This window comes from Cannabis sativa, chromosome 6 (genome assembly GCF_029168945.1).
Source record: "Cannabis sativa cultivar Pink pepper isolate KNU-18-1 chromosome 6, ASM2916894v1, whole genome shotgun sequence".
NCBI lineage: Eukaryota > Viridiplantae > Streptophyta > Magnoliopsida > Rosales > Cannabaceae > Cannabis > Cannabis sativa.
The window spans coordinates 18,407,799-18,427,324 of record NC_083606.1 but is presented as its reverse complement, the minus strand read 5'-3'; the positions used below and the strand labels follow the sequence as shown (position 1 = coordinate 18,427,324).

The 19,526-nt window shown below is 38.0% G+C and overlaps 1 protein-coding gene across 1 annotated transcript; it reads right to left on the bottom strand.

The window, feature by feature from the left end:
* Window positions 1-6,121: 6,121 nt before the first annotated feature.
* Window positions 6,122-17,234, bottom strand: LOC115694845 (actin-related protein 2/3 complex subunit 1A). The gene is made up of 15 exons (XM_030621946.2): window positions 16,928-17,234; window positions 15,855-15,940; window positions 14,916-14,992; window positions 14,579-14,673; window positions 14,335-14,404; window positions 14,152-14,221; window positions 13,898-13,971; window positions 13,738-13,780; window positions 13,501-13,582; window positions 13,099-13,187; window positions 12,912-12,997; window positions 12,342-12,402; window positions 6,913-7,022; window positions 6,624-6,682; window positions 6,122-6,541 (listed from the first exon to the last, which is right to left on the bottom strand). Exons 1-15 carry the CDS (start codon window positions 16,995-16,997, stop codon window positions 6,477-6,479), a joined length of 1,137 nt encoding a protein of 378 aa, XP_030477806.1. The 5' UTR covers window positions 16,998-17,234; the 3' UTR covers window positions 6,122-6,476.
* Window positions 17,235-19,526: the final 2,292 nt, after the last annotated feature.

Sequence of the window (19,526 nt, the reverse complement as noted above, 5' to 3'; positions counted from 1 at the left end):
TTATTCTAATTTTTGCTCACGGACGTGGCATGTCCACATACGCAAGATTGATGCCACATGGAGTACAGCCTGTCAGTAAGATGACCAAGTCACCATGCAAAACGTACCAGTTGACGAAGAGTCCAAATAATCAAGCAAGACAAAGGGACAACAAAATGGCCAACCAGGAGGGTTTGGCCGGAGCACCCCTGGCCCGCTATAGTGAAGCATGGACCGGCTAGCCTCCAGCAAATGGTAGGCCGATCAGCTTCCTTCCTAGCAGACACAATTGGTGTCTTTACAGCTTTGATCCTGGACAGACAATGGTTTACTCTCAACTACACGAATTTACTCTAACAACCCACAAAAGTAGGGGTTCAACTTCAGATATTTACCTATTCTTTAGGAATAATTATTAAGTTATTATTTATATATTTAATATGTAAAAAAGAGGTGATATCTTCTCATTTTAAGGGATATCAACCTACTTTGGCTTATATATATTATGTAAGCTCTCTCCTATATAAATAGCACCAGGTTAAACAAAAAGTTCTAAGTTCTCATTCCTGAGCTCTTAAGTTCTAGCTCTCGAAACCCTATCTCTCCCTCTCTCTCATACACACCACTTGTAGTGTATGAGAGACTCAGTCTTTCTCATCTCACTACTTAAAATCTGCACTACATTCTCACTATTGTAATTCAAAGAGAGCGACTCTAGAAACCACAAAGCTTATGATCTGAATGGTATTATCTCTCATATCAATACAACTTAAAGGGGAGTAGGTCATTACCTGTTAACTAAGGGGGTCAAACCTCTATAAAATTATAGTATCAATTTTATTTACTTGTTCTAATTGTTTACACATGGTGATCTCAATCTTAAAGAAGGCTCCACTGCTAGTTGACAAAATTTGAAGTCAACATTTTGGTGCTTTCACTAAGAGTGTTGTCTATCAATTCGATCAATCACCATGGTTGTAACAAGGAGAACTCCAGCCTTGGCCATGCCGGTCATTGACATACCCTCTCCCAGGGAATGTCCGGCCAGGTTCTCGCCAACCTAGGCCATTCAACCAGGCTCCTACAGCATCAGATCCTTCTGTGCAAGCATAGTTAAACCAAATAAGAGACATGATAAAAGGCTTAGCCGACCAAAATAATAAGACCTTGAATTAGATAGGTCAAAGGGCTCTCCATTCTTGCCATACATTAATGCCTTGTCCTTGCCTAAGTTTAATATGCCAGTATGGAAAATGTATAGCGGAAGAGAAGATCCTCCCACACACACATCAAGTACTTCGAGATGCAAAAAGATCTTCCAAAATTCACTCGTAGTGTGCGGTGTCGGATATGTCCATCGACTCTATCAGAAACAGTCCAGCAATGGTACTTCAAGCTGGGTCCAAGAAGATTCAATTCTTGAAATGAATTTTCACGAGAATTTTACACATAATTCTCGTCCTCGAGACATATACCATCTCATCTAGAAGAACTTGTCAAAGTTAAATAGAGACCAGGTGAACCTTTGAAGGATTCTATCCAAAGGTTTATGGCTGAGGCAACTAAGGTTAGAGGCCTAGCAGAAGAAGGTCGTTATCCAGCCATACTTGGGGGCATCCTTCTATTATGTGAGTTCTAGAAAGATATCTGGAGGATCTCAACCAACAACATGAAGGAGTTCCTCGAACAAGCAGATGACTTCATAAAACTGGAGGAATCCGTTAGACAAGCCCAGACAAGAGGGCAAGTTAGCAACAGGTGGTCTCAGGGTGCTATGCAATCCCAAGACCTACCAAACATGCAGGCTAATACAAGTAGTGCTATCCAGCCCTCCACCAGCAAGAATATTATGGGCAAGTGCAAAAACAACAATTCTGGCCAAAACAGTGGCAAAAAAGGGAAGTATAACACTTCTCTTATGCCACGAAACCAAAAGGAGAAGGAGAAGATGTACGTGCTTCACCCTCCTAACTAAGAAACCTAAGACCATTTACATGGACACTCAGGCTAGTGTCCCATACAAGAAGCCCCCTCCTATTAAAAAGGAGACGAGCAAGAGGAACATATCAAAGTTCTTCTGATTTTATAATGATTTTGGCCACGACACCAACGAGTGTCAATACATGAAGAGGGAGATTGAATTCTTCATAAGGAAAATTAATTCCCACTTTTGTTGTTATGTGCAAAACAACCAAGCTCAGGCATAAGTTTTCCAGAATGGAGACCCTATGCCACCACCAGCGGCGGGTCATTTAGGGGTCATAATTGGCGAACCCCATAATGCAGGCGAGAGAAGCAAGGCTAGGGAGCACTATGCTTGGACTCTCCGTCACAAGCCTAAAATCAACATACTGATCGTCAAAAAAAGAAGCTCTAAGAAACTCAAGCTTGGAGAGCCTACCACCTCCTTTACAGAGGGAGATGTTGCACAGGTCAGTTTCCCACACAATGCCCCTGGTAATTACTGCACAGATTTAGAACATAACAGTCTCCAATTGAATGGTGGATAACGGAGTCTCCTCTAACATTCTTTTCAAATGAACCTATGAAAATATGAGGCTCCAACTAACAGACCTAGCACCTTGCACCAAAGTAATGTACGACTTCTCTAGCCAAGGCATTGCACCCATGTGATACATTTGGCTGCCCTTGATAGTCAAAGAGAACCCTACAATAAGAACATTGATGGCACAATTTGTAATAATCGACGTGCCATCAGCCTTCAATGCGATGATAGGTCGACCAGCCTTATACAAGCTAAAGATGATAACATTTATCTACCACCTATGCCTAAAGTTCCCTACAAGGCATGGGATAGGATGTCTGAGGGGAGACCAACAGTCTGGCCGACACTGTTACAACCTGAATTCATCTAAAGCAAAGAATGAGAAGATGCCCGCCAAGAGCTCTGACCAAAAGCTTGGCAAAAGGCAATGAAACCTAGCCCAAAGCGGGGAAGCAGACATAGATCCTCGCTTAAGGGATCCTACAGACAGCTCTCGACCTGTGGAAGAACTAAAGGAACTGGAGATTGATCCCACTCTTCCGACTAGAAAATTGAGGTTTGGAAAGGTTTAGCAACCGAAATAAAATTAAAGGAGTTAAGTTGAGTTGGAATGGCCCTCGTCTTTCCCATTTGTTCTTTGGAGATGACCTAATCTTGGTGGGTAGGGCCACTTTGGAGGAAGCTACCGGGATTTGGCAATGTCTGGAGAAATTCTATGAGTGGTCGGGCCAGCACATTAATAGACAAAAAACCTCCATCTTTTTTAGCAAGAATACCAGTGATGGGATGAAGCGCGGCTTTAAATAAACTCTTAGGATCAGCACAGTAAGAAGTAACATCAATTACATGGGGCTCCCCTTATATGCAGATTTCAACTTCATTCTAGACAATCTTGTCTCAAAGCTCCATGGGTGGAAGTTGAAGTCTTTAATCTAAAGCTGGTCGAGCTACTCTGATCAAATCAGTGGGGCTTCCTTTACCAATTTATGTTATGCAAACTACAAAGTTGTCTAAAAAACTTGCAGCCAAAATAGATGGTATGGTTAGAGATTTTTGGTGGGGATGCGATCAAGGCAACAAAGGTATTTATCTAAAGGCATAGGATCAGTTGTGCCTCCCTAAGTCTAGAGGTGGCCTTGGTTTCTGGAAGACTTTATAAATGAACCAGGCTTTCCTTGCAAAATGGGAGTGGGCTCTCCTTACCGAGGATCAATCTTTATTTTGCAAGGTTATAAGAGCCAAGTACCTAAAAGGTAGACCATTCTTGAAGTGTTCAGCCAAGAATTCAAACTCTTGGTTCTAGAAGAATGTTTTGAAGTCAAAAGAAATCCTTATGAAAGGTTCTTGTAAACTCATATCTAATGGGAAGGACACAGACATTTGTAATGATCCGTGGGTGATTCATGGTGGGAACTTTTATCCCTATCCTTTAAACGGTCGCCCGAAAGGCCTTGAGAAAGTGGCAAATCTTCTGACAGACGATGGGAATTGGGATATCCCCAAACTCAATTTCCTATTTGATAGGGAAACAACTAATAGTGGATGTGGACGAAGGAACCAAATGGGCGTTTCTCTTCAAAATCTGCCTACCTAGCACAAGCCTTGGCACGAGCTCCCTATACCAACGTAATGCCTGCTTTATGGAATAAACTAACTTTAGAATCTTGGAGCGTCATAAAGTTCTTTGGTGGAGTATATTCTCAAATTCCTTACCTATTAGGGCTACTATTGCGAAGAGAATGCATGTTGAGGATGTTTCTTGCCCTATTTGTGGTGAGGGAGAGGAAACAATAAAATATCTTTTTCTCTATTGTAATTTTGAGTTTCACCTATGGAGGTCCTCCCCCTGGGGTGTGATGTCGGTGATGGGCTCTTGGGCTCGGGTGTGGGATTGGGTAAAATTCTTATGGAGCCTGAAGGACAAAAGAGTAGACGTACACAAATTGTTTCTGTATGCTTCAATTGTGGTGGATACGATTTGAACATTCTGAAACGATAAGGTTCATAATTATTTTATCTGTAACTTTAAACACTATATTGACTCTATTTATATATGTTACACAGATTATGACCCTTGTTTGCTTCCAGTGCCGATGATGACTGCACCTCCTATTTGATCCCCACCTCTGGACGATTGGATCAAGATCAACTAGGACGTTAAATTTGGTAGTGACTCGATGTGCGTGGTGGCTTTGGCTAGAGATCATAAGGAGTCAGTTTTGTGGGTGGCTAGTAAAATTCTCAACTTCTCTAACCCCCTCATTGGAGAAGCTGAGCTTGTTTGCTAGCCCTGGAATCAGCGATCAATTGGAAGCATTCGTTCGTGATTATCGAGAGTGACTCTGTGATGGTGATCAACACGCTCATGGGGACTAGTTCCGTTTGGGGTATTGAAAACTATTTGCTTCAATGTAAACATCTCTCACACTTTTTGCTTAGTTGTAATTTTTTTTATTGCTAGACTTTGTAATTTCGCAGTTCATAATGTGACTAAGTGAGCGTTTACCTGTAATGTAACTAGTATGGTCGATCCATCCTTTATATGATCAGGAAACTTATTATGTAACGACCACGAGGTCTGACTTTTTCTATCTTTAATATATTCAGGTTTTTATTCAAAAAAAAAGTGTAGACAAGTAGCCTCTCGAATAGCTCGAACCAAATGTAACTTCTGTGATATTCATAAAGCAACTGCCAAGAGTATCATCTAGTTTGCAATAGTGATACCATGTATCTACAAGAATTTTTTGCATTATAACACCACGCCATTAAAAAGTCTAAAACCTGTTTCCACCCGAAAGGAAGTTTTTTTTTAGTTGATGAGATGAGAATTGAGTTGTTAAAACGCTTATCAATCCGTCGAAAATTCCAATGATTATGTGGAATTATAATGTTTGGAAGGTTTTGGCCAAGTATCTTCTTATAAACTTCCACCACCGCACCTCCCCCATTGCCTATCCTATTATTATTATTATTATTATTATTATTATTATTATTATTAGAGTAAATAGTGGCATAAGTACCTAAAATTTTATGTTTGTAAGCGGCATAAACCCAATGTTTATTTTTAGCGGCATAAGTACCCAATGTTTGTAAAACTGTAATGTTTCTCTAATTTTGTCAGTAAAAACTCTAATATTGTCTTAAACAAGGCACATATAAGGCCTAAATTTTTTATCATCGAGTCTAGATAGAAATATATAATATCGGTTACTTCCAAATGTTCTTTTAATAAATTCAAAACAGAATCTGTACTGACAAAATTGGAAGAAAATTACAGTTTTACAAACATTGAGTACTTATGCCGCTAAAAATAAACATTGAATTTATGCTGCTTACAAACATAAAATTTTAAGTACTTATGTTGCTATTTATTATTATTATTATTATTATTATTATTATTATAAAAATACTAAAAGACATCCGTGATATCTAATTTTCTCTTATGTGTTAATATCGCTATTAGTATAATTAAATATCAAGTCTTATATAATTTAATATAATAACTTTTAAAAAATATCACTAACTAATTGCAAAGTAACATACCAAAAAAAAAAAGTTAAACACCACCACTAAACTAGTACTCAATAACATGATTCTACGCGCCCTTAAGCATCGTGGCTTCTCATTCTCCGATTATTGCATACATTATTCAATTTACAAAATTGGTCAGCATACAGATATGCGAGTAAAAGCTTTCATAGATATAGGAAGGTGCATCCAGCCATAACTAGTAGTAAAGTAAATAAATAAAACTAGAATTTTTTTCTTATTCACACTAAATAAAGGGGACAGAGCAGAAATGGTGACATTAAGCCAGAATTTGTAGGCGGGTACCCAAGTTTCATATATTAGTACAAAAGTAAAATCACAACATGTAGTAGACAGAAGGCTTTTGTAGAAAGATAACTAATTGCCAACAATAGAATTTAATACACAATGCCAATTTCCCGCCACCACTGCACGAAGGTGTTCTTCATGATTCGAGGGTTCACAAATATTCCGACAGATCTGCTTGGTTTTCCAAATCCCAAATAACCACTCTGCCATCCATTCCTGTGATATCATGGCATTAGAGGAGTACGAAAAAATAAATTTTGAATCTTTTTCTTTTTTCTCTTTTTTTCATTTTACTTACCTGAGGTGCTGAAGCGCTTCGTTGAAGATATCCCCGGCTGTCCAAGAGACACGATACAACTATAGTAACCAGAACACAGTATCATTAGTTTTCAATTCACACCAGTTAGAGGTAGATGAAGATCACCCTAACCATTTGATATGCATGTGGCATGAAAGGTAGTATAATAAATAAACAATGTATAGCAGAACAGGAACCGCCCATTAAGGAGCATGTAAAGAGATGTCAAATAAACTGGTAACAGATTACGGCAAAGGAAGCTTAAAGATAGTAAGAAATAAAAGCTTACTTTATGCAGTTCTCGTGAACGCCGCCACCACGTGATCGTGACTGTTCAACTCCGTCGTTGTTTATATTGTGCTTGGGTTGTCCATAGAGCTTACCAAATGCTTCAGAAAACTACAAGAGGGGAGGAATAAATGTAAAAGAGGCCTATCAGGCTAGCACAAGTAGAAAAAGGCTGAATAGTTGAAGATCAAAGAAATACAAAATAAAAAATATATTTAGTAGCAATAGCACATTATGACACAAAAAGTCATGATTAGTTAGTATTTCATTCAATTAAATGAAAGACCCGTGTTCCCATATTCAAAACTTCAAAATCTATTGTAGCTCATGAGGCAGCCTATTATTCTGATCCAGCTCACAAAAGGTTACCCACTCTATAAACATTTAGTGAAGTTGTTAGATATTAGGTGTATATTAGCTGTAAGAGAGTTAGATATTTAGTAGATATTTAGTAGATATTTAGTCTCCTAACTCTGTATATAAATATGTATTATTCTATGAAATCAACACACAATTCGAATCACTATTTTCTACATGGTATCAGAGCATTGTGATTCAAAATTCGAAATTCGAAATTAGGGTTCTGAAAAAAAAAAAAAATTAAAAAAATTAGGGTTTGAGTTTAGGGTTGTTTTCGAAAATCCTATTTGGAGTGAACATCTTTTCTCACCGCCCACATAGGAGGACCGCCGGCCGCCGATCTACAAACCCCCGAAGTCCGGTCGCCGGATTCCTCGCGCGTGGGGCTCACGCGCCGCCTGAAGCTTCTGCGCGTGGGGCTCACGCGCCGGCGCGTGGAGGCGCGTGTGACGGCGCCTTCGACGGCGGTCTGTTGCCGATTCTTCACTGGGTTCTTCTAAGCCCACTCGCATCTGTTCTAGGTTGTAATTCGGTGTTTGTTTGTCTTCTTCGTGTTTGGGTGTTCATTCCTTGGTGTTCTTTTGTTCTTTTTCTCTGTCCTTTGTGTTTGTTTTTGAGATTATGGCAGAGATAAGATTAGATTCAAAATCAGTTGTTGTTTCTGATGTTGTTCCCGTGATGTCTAAAATCACGGATCATAAGTTGATTGGTTCGAATTATTTGGAATGGAGTAAGACGATTCGACTGTATTTGAGGAGTATTGACAAAGATGATCACTTGACTGACGATCCTCCTGAAGAAACAAACGATTCAAGGAAAATATGGCTCCGTGAGGATGCTCGCTTGTTCCTTCAAATTCGAAATTCTATCGATAATGAGGTAATTAGTTTGATTAATCATTGTGAATTGGTTAAAGAACTAATGGGTTACTTGGAGTTTTTGTATTCTGGCAAAGACAACATATCTCGCATATATGATGTTTGCAAAGCTTTTTATCGCGCGGAGAAACAAGATAAGTCTCTTATGAATTATTTTATGGCTTTCAAGAAAACATATGAAGAACTTAATGTGCTATTACCGTTTAGTCCTGATGTAAAAGTTCAACAGCGCCAACGAGAACAGATGGCTATTATGAGTTTCCTTGCGGGACTCTCATCCGAATTTGACTCGCAAAGTCACAAGTTCTCTACTGGTTACGATGTCTCCTCTTTACAAGATGTGTTTACTCGTGTTCTTCGCACGAGACTACCTCTTCAACTCCTCCGAATAGCGCACTTGGTGAGTCGTAATAATTACCGCAGGAAAGAAACTCTACTCCAAGTGGATTTAAAGGAGGTAATTCACGAGGACACGATAACCGCACACCAAATTACGGGAGCATCATGTGCAATTATTGTAAGAAACCGAGCCACACCAAGTTTGAGTGTAGGAAGTTACAATTTAAGAATCGACAACAACACTGCGCAATATTGCAAGCACTAGTGATGCATCCGACAAATCGGTCCTTATTTCGCCGATGAATTTGCCAAGTTCTCAAGGTATCGGGAAACACTTAAGTCTTCATCTTCTTACATCATTGCGATTGCCGAATCGAGGTAACTCTAATGCATGCCTTCTTTCCAAATCCTCAAAATGGGTCATTGATTACGGTGCCACGGATCATATGACGAGTAATTCCCGTCTCTTTTCCACTTTTCGGTCTCATAGTCCCACTTCGTTGTCACCTTAGCCGATGGGTCAACGGCTTACGTTCTTGGATCCGGCACTATTGTTCCTACACCTATGCTATCTTTGTCATCGATCTTACATTTACACGATTTGTCCTTTAATTTGCTTTACGTTAGTCAACTCACTCGTAATCTAAATTGTTGCATCTCATTCTTTCCTGATCATTGTTTGTTTCAGGATCTTGTGACGAAGAAGATTATTGGTAAAGGACATGAATCTGGTGGCTTGTATGTTCTTGACCCACTTCCGCCAACCTCTATTGCTTGTTCGAGTGTTGCTTCCGCTTTTGAGGCTCATTGTCGTTTAGGTCATCCATCCCTTCCTTTGCTCAAGCCGTGTCCCCAATATAGTAGTTTATCTTCGTTAGATTGTGAGTCATGTCAGTTTGCCAAACATCATCGTGTTAGTTTGAGTCCACGTGTCAATAAACGTGCTAGTGTTCCTTTTGAGTTAGTTCATTCTGATGTTTGGGGTCCTTCTCCTATTTTGTCTCAACCTGGATTCAGGTATTTTGTTACTTTTGTGGATGATTATTCTCGTGTAACTTGGTTATATTTAATGAAAAATCGTTCTGAGTTGTTTTCTACATTCGTGCTTTTTGTCTTTGAGATTCAAACTCAATTTAATGTATCTATTCGTACTTTGAGAAGTGATAATGCCAAAGAGTACATGTCCGCTCAATTTCAATCTTATATGACCTCTAATGGCATGCTTCATGAAACTTCTTGTGTTGATACGGCACCTCAGAATGGTGTTGCAGAACGTAAAAACAGACATCTTCTTGAAACTGCACGTGCTCTCTTGTTTCAAATGAAAGTCCCTAAACCTTTTTGGGCCGATGCAGTTTCCACGGCATGCTTTCTTATTAATCGCATGCCATCCTCTGTTCTTAATGGTGCAATTCCATTTAAAACTCTTTTTCCTCATAAGTCATTATTTCCAGTTGCTCCGCGAGTGTTTGGTAGTGTTTGTTTTGCTCGCGATGTCCGTCCATCTGTCACCAAATTAGACCCTAAGGCACTAAAGTGTGTCTTTCTTGGTTATTCTCGTCTTCAGAAAGGGTATAGGTGTTATTGTCCCGATCTCAACAAATATCTTGTTTCTATTGATGTTACTTTTGTAGAAAATACACCTTATTTTTCATCTTCCACTACTTCTACTAGTCGGGGGAGGATGATGATTTGTTGGTTTATTCGTCACATCCTATGCGCCTGCTACATGTTCTGGCGGGTCTCTAGTTCCTTCACCTGCCTCGGTCGTCACCCCCACAGTGTCTACACCTCCACCACCTCCACCACCTCTACCACCTCCACCACTCCCTCGGCCTCCTATAGTGTACACCAGGCGCCCCCTCCTCCACCTCTGTTTCATGTCCCGCACTGCATCTTCGTCATCAGATCCGGAAATCTCAGATGATCTTCCCATTGCACTACGTAAAGGTAAACGCCAATGTACTTTTCCTATTACTTCTTTTGTGTCTTATAATCATCTCTCATCTTCTTCTTGTTCTTTTATTGCTTCTCTTGATTCTATCACTATTCCTAAAACGTTCGAGAAGCGATGTCTCATCTGGTTGGCTTGCCGCAATGATAGAAGAGATGAATGCTTTGGTTGCGAATGGTACTTGGGTCTTGGTTGATTTACCTTCGGAAAACGAGGCCATCGGGTGTAAATGGGTGTTCACGGTTAAATTCAATCCGGACGGCACGGTTGCTCGCTTACGGGCCCGTCTTGTTGCCAAGGGTTATGCTCGAACCTATGGAGTGGACTATTGTGATACTTTTTCTCCTGTTGCTAAACTCACATACGTTCGACCGTTCATTTCCATGGCGGTACTCATCATTGGCCTTTGCATCGGCTTGATATTAAAAATGCTTTTCTTCATGGAGATCTTGAGGAAGAAGTATATATGGAGCAACCTCACGGGTTTGTTGCTCGGGGGAGTTAGGGCGAGTTTGTCATCTTCGCAAATCTTTATATGGATTGAAACAAAGCCCTCGTGCTTGGTTTGGTAAATTTAGTCAGGCTGTTGAGAAGTTTGGTTTGTTGAAAAGTAAGTCAGATCATTCTGTGTTTTATAAAAGATCAACTGTTGGTATCATTTTGTTAGTGGTGTATGTTGATGACATCGTTATTACTGGAAGTGATACTGAAGGCATCTCATCCCTTAAGTCTTTCATTCACACCCAGTTTAACACGAAAGATTTAGGGGAGCTCAAGTATTTCTTGGGGATTGAAGTTACTCGGAGTAAACAAGGTATTTTTCTGTCTCAAAGAAAGTATGTACTTGATTTGCTAACTGAGACAGGGAAATTGGGATCAAAACCCTGCAATGCTCCAATGAATCCAGCTGTGCATCTTACACGTGATGGGAAACCATTTGAAGATCCTGAGAAATATCGCAGGTTAGTTGGAAAGTTGAATTATTTAACTGTGACTCGTCCAGATATTGCATTCCCGGTTAGTGTTATCAGTCAGTTCATGTCTTCTCCAACAATTCATCATTGGGCAGCATTAGAACAAATTTTATGTTATTTAAAAGGAGCACCAGGACGAGGTATAGTTTACAAGGATCATGGACATACCCAGATTGAGTGTTTTTCGATGCGTATCAAGTGTGCTCCAAGGTAGATAGACGATCCACTTCAGGATATTGTGTATTTGTTGGGGGCAATCTGGTCTCTTGGAAGAGTAAGAAACAAAATGTTGTATCTAGATCCAGTGCTGAATCAGAATATAGAGCTATGGCCCAGTCTGTGTGTGAGGTAATATGGATTTATCAGCTTTTGACTGAATTTGGGTTTAAGACTTCTATTCCAGCAAAATTATGGTGTGATAATCAAGCTGCTCTTCATATTGCCTCGAATCCCGTATTCCACGAGCGAACTAAGCACATTGAGATTAATTGTCATTTTGTTCGTGAGAAAATTCAACAAGGTCTGATCTCCACAGGATATGTGAAGACCGGAGAACAACTAGGAGATATTTTTACAAAGGCTTTGAATGGGGTGCGGGTTGATTATCTTTGTAACAAGCTGGGCATGATTAACATCTATGCTCCAGCTTGAGGGGGAGTGTTAGATATTAGGTGTATATTAGCTGTAAGAGAGTTAGATATTTAGTAGATATTTAGTAGATATTTAGTCTCCTAACTCTGTATATAAATATGTATTATTCTATGAAATCAACACACAATTCGAATCACTATTTTCTACAGAAGTGAATGATGATCCTATATTATAAATAGGTAAAAGGTTTCATCCTGATCATATAAACGAGCAATGCTGCAACAAGATTTAATACAAATAAATACTGCTATTACTGAAATAACCATTTATTTACCTGAGAACCATATTTTGGACCTGAAGATGCTTTCCTTTCACCCAAGAATCTGACAAAACTCCTACAAAGAAAAGAACAGACAATTATATAATTGTTTCCTTTGGAAGAATAGGAGCCAAAATATATAAAAATATTTTGTACAGTTGGGGATGGAGTGGGGGCAAAAGATGATGGGATAAAAGAAATCAATATTTGTGTACACATCAACTTCTAATACACAACAATTTTGGTATTAGAAAAAAAAACGGAATATATCATTTTACTCTGATTTGCGTAAATACATAGTTACACCTGTGTGTTTTAATTAATATCAGAACACCCTTATGGTCTACAGCTTAGTATAAACTGATCCCTTACCAATTAGGAAAGTGTTTTGGTCAAAATCGAGAATTAATGGATAATTTTATGTTGATTAGTAAAACAGGCGAGTGTTTTGGTATTAACAAAAAACAAAAGTGTGAAACTAAGTATTTAAGCAAATCACTAGAGAGTAGTCTTTTGGTCCCGTCCCCATCCCCACCATATAAAAACAGAGAACGAAAAAGAAACAAGAGAGTAACATTTACACACCAAAATCCACTATCATCAGCTGCAAATACCATTGGATTACAGTCAAATCCAACCCCTATAACCAATCTTTCAGATACAAATATAACCTGAAAATACATGTTCACCAATTGTAACAGAAAAACAAATCAGTTGAACATGTGAAAAATATTAAGAGTCTAAATGTAAGCAAGAGTGGATGCTGACCCACATCACGGAGAGGCAAATCACGAAATGCAACATTTTGGGCCGATGGAGATGGTCCAACATCATCAACGAAGTAAATCATGGAATTATGGCCTGCACATTAGCAGAAAACATACATACATAAGAAATTAAATTGATCAATTCTAATAAATGAATGGTCAAAACGTGCATCCTCTCAAAGTTCACATTAGCGGAAAACATAGTGAGTGTGACTAACACCACCTGGATCAAGTGTCAATTAAAACATTAAGCCAGACAGCAAAATACTTGTGCGCAAATTAAAAAAAATGAGAAGTTCTCCACTAAATGAAGAATAATCAACTACGGTAGATGGGGAAATCATGGCATGCAGAGGAAATAATATGAAAAAGCACGGTATATGACATGCAAAGGACATATTTCTGACCTGCGTACGCTAAAGTATTGCCACTTGGTGACCATTTCACACCGAAAGCCCAAGAAATTGAGAGATCAAGCTGAATGATTTGCTGTCTCATGAAAAGAGAGAAACATGAGATCATATAAACTCAACCAGTAAAATGTGAAGATGAAAGAAAAATGTGTCACCCGCTCCCATAAAATATTGATATGACAGGAAAGTAAAAGTATGCTTGCTACCAATAATCAAGGAAAGATAATGAACCTCTCCAAATTTCGAATCTGAAGAAGGGCCCGTTCTTGAATCCCTGGCACAATTACATTGAGCAATCTTAAGATATGGGACAAATAGCATAAAGAAGAGAGGTCTAAAATGAAGAAAGTACTTAGCTGAAAATATTAATAATATAATGCTTTAAACATACTTTGCATCAACACCTTTAATGAAAGTGGAAAATACTCTGCATTTTCCATCCGTAGATGTCGTTGCAAGAAGTATCTGGTAATCATACAATCAATTACACAGTAATGGTCAGTTCAAAGACATTGAGTGCATGTACAAAACAAAACAGACACATTATATTTGGTAAGTCACAAAATATAAAATGCACAGGTCCGTGTAACTACACTATAAACATAGGAAAACACAGAATAAGCAACCGAATAGGAAGATACTAACATTATTTGGATGCCAAGCAATGCCTGTCACAGAAGAATCATGTTTTTTCCTGATAAGTTTACTAACCCACCTGTAGAAACATACAGAATAAAAAAAAAACAAATTAAAATTATTTACTCAAATACTAAAGCAGATGAAAAGAAACATGCCTTTTTCCTACAAGTATAAGCTGCAAGTACTTACCAATTGTTCTCTTGCTCATAATAGCATATACAGACAGTTTTAGCCCCACTTCCAACAGCAAACTTGTTTTCTGAAGTACAAAAATATTGAATTTGTTAAAGTTGCATGACATTGCAACATTTCACAGCAAATTTTCAGTACTAGGCACTACAGACCCAGTTCAAAAGATTGGGAAATCAGAAAGATTAAAAAAAAAAAACAGAAGATGCATCTACATCACATCAAAAAGAAAAATATTAATTACCTCTTGGACTCCACCGAACACAAAGTGCAGCACGATTTAGCCTAAGAATAACAAGGGTGGGTACCCACTCTGCTCCTTCAAAATTCCATACATACCTAGCAAAGAAAAGTGTAAGAAAAAAAAAAAAGCAAAATTAACACACATTAAAAAATATAAGAGGTGTAACATCTATGCGCTTTCCTAATATAGATATATACATATGTATTGAATAAGATTTATATATAATGAGAGAAAACCCAAGTAATTCCAACATTGAAGCAATATGTAATTCTGTTCAATGAGTAAAGTGAAGGTATTTTCCAGGTCACTTTAATATATCAAATCGCTAGGTACTTACGAATTTCGATCATGAGATGCAGTAACAATTCTGTTTGACCTTGCACTCCAGTCTATCCCAGAAACAATTTGATCATGCTGTGACAAATCAAGGGAAAAACTGCTAACATTATTTCTCAGTGTCTTTTTTTTTAACGTTATCCTTGCCACATGATATGTTCAGAATAAAATTCGTTTGGGCTATGAAAGTAAAAACTATCAGAATACTGGTTGCACACAAACAAAATACGAAGTACCTTCCATTGAGATTAAGTGCATCTTAGTTTTACTATGTTTTAAGAGAAAAAAAAAAGTTTTATCATCATAATTATGAAGGTTTCGCTGGCTAAAAAGTTTCAAAATTATCATTTGGTTATTAGATGGAAGGCCTGATTCCAGCTAATCTTCTTTTGTTTATTCTTTGTTAGCTTTTGTTTACAGAATCCGGAGGATACATTATCCTCTCGTTATTGTTCTTTTTTTTTTTCAAACAAAATCTATTTCTTATAAAGATTTATTAGCGTTTAATTATGTTTCTTTAGATAGAAAGTTATGAATGGTATATATTCCAAATTTCTTATTACCATAAAATGCTATGAATGTCTATAATGCAATAAAAAACTACAGAGGTCTACATTCCTAGTCATATAATTTTAAGCCAAAACAATAAACATTTTTTAAATAATTCCAAGCTATTGCATAGCGGTGACATGACATGCTTCAACAATTTCTTCCTCTCTTCAACATTAGCTGAATAAAAAACTTACAAATAAATTGGAAAAGAAAATGTCATTTCAGAAAATTAAACTTGTGGACCAATTATTAACTTTCTTCCCATTGAGTCCATATCGAAGAAATAAAACAGTATATAAAAGGGTCAGAATCCAACAACTTTCCTCAATAATTAGAAGATCAAAGATTTTTTTTTTTTACTTTTGAGAAACTAATCCAAACTAAATACCTTCTGAAGGACATGCAACCTCTCCCATTTATCGTCCACCAGTCTATAGATATGCACTTCATTATTGTTGGGACATAAAGCAATCACTGCATAAGAAAGAAAAAAAAAACAATTTAACAACAGCTCAAACATAATGCAAGTTTTTAATAAGACATACATTGTTGCAGCTAAGGCCATCAAAATGGTAGGGAAAAGAAATGACAGTTAGAATAATATAAATAACTTAAATATGACTTAAATAAGAAAATGATAAAACTAATAGACTACAAAGAAACACCTTAAGTAAGAAAATGATTAAACTAGTAGGTTACAAAAAAACATAAAGCTATGCTTCAAAATAGAATACAATTCCCCTAATGTCTCATAAACATGAATACCTTATACGGGTGGAAACTTCAAAATTCGCCTAACTGTGTGAGCAGCAGATAAATAAAAGATAGGGGAATTACCCATATACTTTTTTTTTAACTTTTTTTTCAAATTTACGATTTGAGTTTCTAAAGTGGTTGCAACGTTAGTTGCAATAGGGTTTCTATACGATTTTTTTGTTGCAATTTAGGTTACAGCACTAGTTGCAATAGGAGTTTCTACTTAGAATTCCGTAAAAATACAAAAAAAAAAAAAAAAAAAATTGATTTGAAGTGTAAAAATGAAAAAGCCCTTAAAAAATACTAGAACACATCCACGTAGTTCAATTCTAAAATAAATAAACAAAATAAAACGGTAAAGTTATAATGGAGCGCTGATAATAACGCTAAGATTATAACCCCAAAAAAAATGAAAAATCGAAGACTTAATAAGATGAACTCAAATTGCAATGCTAATTCTGGTGCAGAAAAGAAAAACATTGAATAAAGATGTAAACTATACATCCTATGACTCTGCTGATGAAACCCAAAACTCAACATATAATTTGGCCACAATGGAGCTTCCCAAATTGTTTTCCGAATGTCTATGGATGAATAATCAGCATTATAATAGTCAATTTTTCCAAGATTAAGAAAAAAAAAACAACAATTAAAGAGAGCAGTATAAATTAGAATTAAAATTGTAGCAAGTGATAGAAGTATTACTGGACTGTTCGGGACTCCAAGCATGGCAAGTGATGCTCTGAGCGAACTGGTGGACCGCGATCGCCGCCATGTTCTTGTCTTATCGAGGGAGCTTTTGCTCCAAAACACAGATGTTTTGATAAAAAAAAAAAAAAGAGAGAGAGATCTGAGAGAAAGAAACCTAAAATTAGATCCAACAGAGGAATGGCCGTGCTGTTTAATTGCTTGATTATCATTAGTATAACTATCGTTCCATTTTCATTATGCTTTGCTTGCTTTACGAATTACTAATCTTCTTGTGATTCATTTATTTTAATTTCCGGTGTTACGGTTAGAAATTGGGGATAAAATGAATAGGTTTCCATCTTATTTTTATACATTAGTAATGTAAGACTAACTCCAATACACTCTCTTCATATTTGGGCCTCACAAACGGTTTTTTGGACCGGTAGCACTTTGGGCTCACAACAGATCACAAGTGGCTCTGATACCATGTTAAAATTTAGGGATAAAATGAATGGAGTTTCATCTCAAAATCAATTAGCAATGGGAGGAGTAGCACATTCATTGTATATATAACAAATTATTTCCACACATTAACAATGTGAGACTAACTCTAATAATTACTGTGCCTATAAAACACACTATATTACATTTGGGGGGGATATATTACAATTAGTACATAACTCACGCTTCGGGCCATAGGTATAGTTTAGAGGTTATACACTTCTCACAAGAGGTCTTAAGTTGGAATCTCTCTCTCCCCCATATAAAAAAAATGAAAATAAAATAACTCACACGACCGATGTTTAAAATTTTTAAATTTATATATATTAAATAATATTTTTTAATAATAATAACTAAATAATAAAATTGTATCAAATTCTAACCTTACTAATTTTTTATATAAGTTTCTTTGAATATATAATAAGCTACGTGTATATTAACGGTAAGAATTCGTCAATTAATATTGTGGCCAGCAAATGGAAATCTAAACTTAAAACTCAGAAAATGCAATAAGAGAAGTTTCTTTCTATTGCATTCAGTATATGGATTACAAGATTAATTTTCTAACCCCCTTTCACACTTGAGAATAGGGTATTTATAAGCTCTAATGGCCTGATATACATGGTGATCCCAAAAAGACAAGGTGTCGCTTTCGGGTGGAAAACCGCAGGTGCAGGAGGTGGTCTTGCGCCTTGTTCCCTTGTTTGGTGTCAGGTGGTCCCGGGTCGCAGGGGTAGTGGTTGTAGTGTACACTGGATCAAGTCCTTAGACCTTGTAGATGTCATGCCTCCACTACTCGTACCTCCTTGCTTTAGAGCTTGCAGGAGGTGTGGTCGCATGTTTTTCCCATGCACGCCTTGTCCTTTGATTTCTATCCCAATGGCATTCTTTTCAACATGTATTCAAATTTTTCCCTCACTTCACATTGCTCACACCATATACACACACATGGGCTCACATGTGAGCCCCTCACTCTCCATGGACTCGCATGCGAGCCACTCACACACATTCACAGGCTCTCATGCAAGCCCCTCACTCACCACAGGTTCGCACGCAAGCCACTCCCACACACTCACGGGCACGCATGCGAGCGCCTCACTCACCACTAGCTCGCATGCGAGCCACACACACTCACGGGCTCACAAGCGAGCCCCTCGCTCTTCATGTGCTTGCACACGAGCCACTCACACACACTCACGGGCTCGCATGCGAGCCCCTCACTCAGCACGGGCTCGCACGCGAGCCACTCACACACACAATCACGGGCTCGCATGCGAGCCCCTCATTCTCCACAGGCTCTCACGCGAGCCACTCACACACAGTCACGGGCTTGCATACAAGCCCCTAACTCACAACAAGCTTGCATGCGAGCCATTCGCACACACACACACATACTCACGGGCTCGCATGTGAGCCCCTCACTCTCTATAGGCTCGCATGTGAGCCCCTCACTCTCTTTAGGCTCGCACTTGAGCCACTCCCACACCATTAACCTGCTACCTTCTCTACTATCGTCCCCTATTTAGGCAACATCATGGGGTCAATCTTTATAGTGTTTCAAATAATCCCCAATATTTGTGAGCGCCAATTTTTGGAGTTAACACTTGCCCCCCAGCTTACAAGAATTCTTTTAAGTGTTCTTGTCAGTTGAATAAATTGGGCTCTTGCCTTGTTGAAGTGCGAGCCTTATCCTTTTCACGTTTTTTGAGGATGTGCCCATTATATATAGAGGGCCTCCCTTGCTTGATTTTCATTTCTCTATATCATCTTGGAATATGATAAATTTACCGTAATATCTATTCAATTCAATATCACCTAGTTGATCCTAGATCAAATGATCTTAATCCTGACATGGTTAGGTTCGATCTCAAGAGTATTATACATGCTCATTGATTTGTTAGTTAAGCCTACTTTTTAGTCAGGGTGATACGTACATTTTGAGAACATGGTAGTACAATTGAGTGGGAGCGCTAGTCATAGATATAGAATCTATAGCTTCTATCAAGACATAGAAGTGAAATGATGGTTTCCTTCGAGCTTGGCTAAATAGAGATAAATAGTTGAGTACTCATTTCAGTGATTATGTTAGTTCACTGAAATATCATTTATAGGT

Bases quoted from the DNA above. Each gene is read 5' to 3' on its own strand.
- LOC115694845 (XM_030621946.2), bottom strand. From the start codon at position 16,997: ATGGCGGCGATCGCGGTCCACCAGTTCGCTCAGAGCATCACTTGCCAT. The intron at 14,674-14,915 runs GTAAGTACCTAG...TTTCTTTGCTAG, and splicing joins GCATCTCATGATCGAAATTC to GTATGTATGGAATTTTGAAG. The intron at 14,405-14,578 runs GTAATTAATATT...TTTGTACTTCAG, and splicing joins TGTTCGGTGGAGTCCAAGAG to AAAACAAGTTTGCTGTTGGA.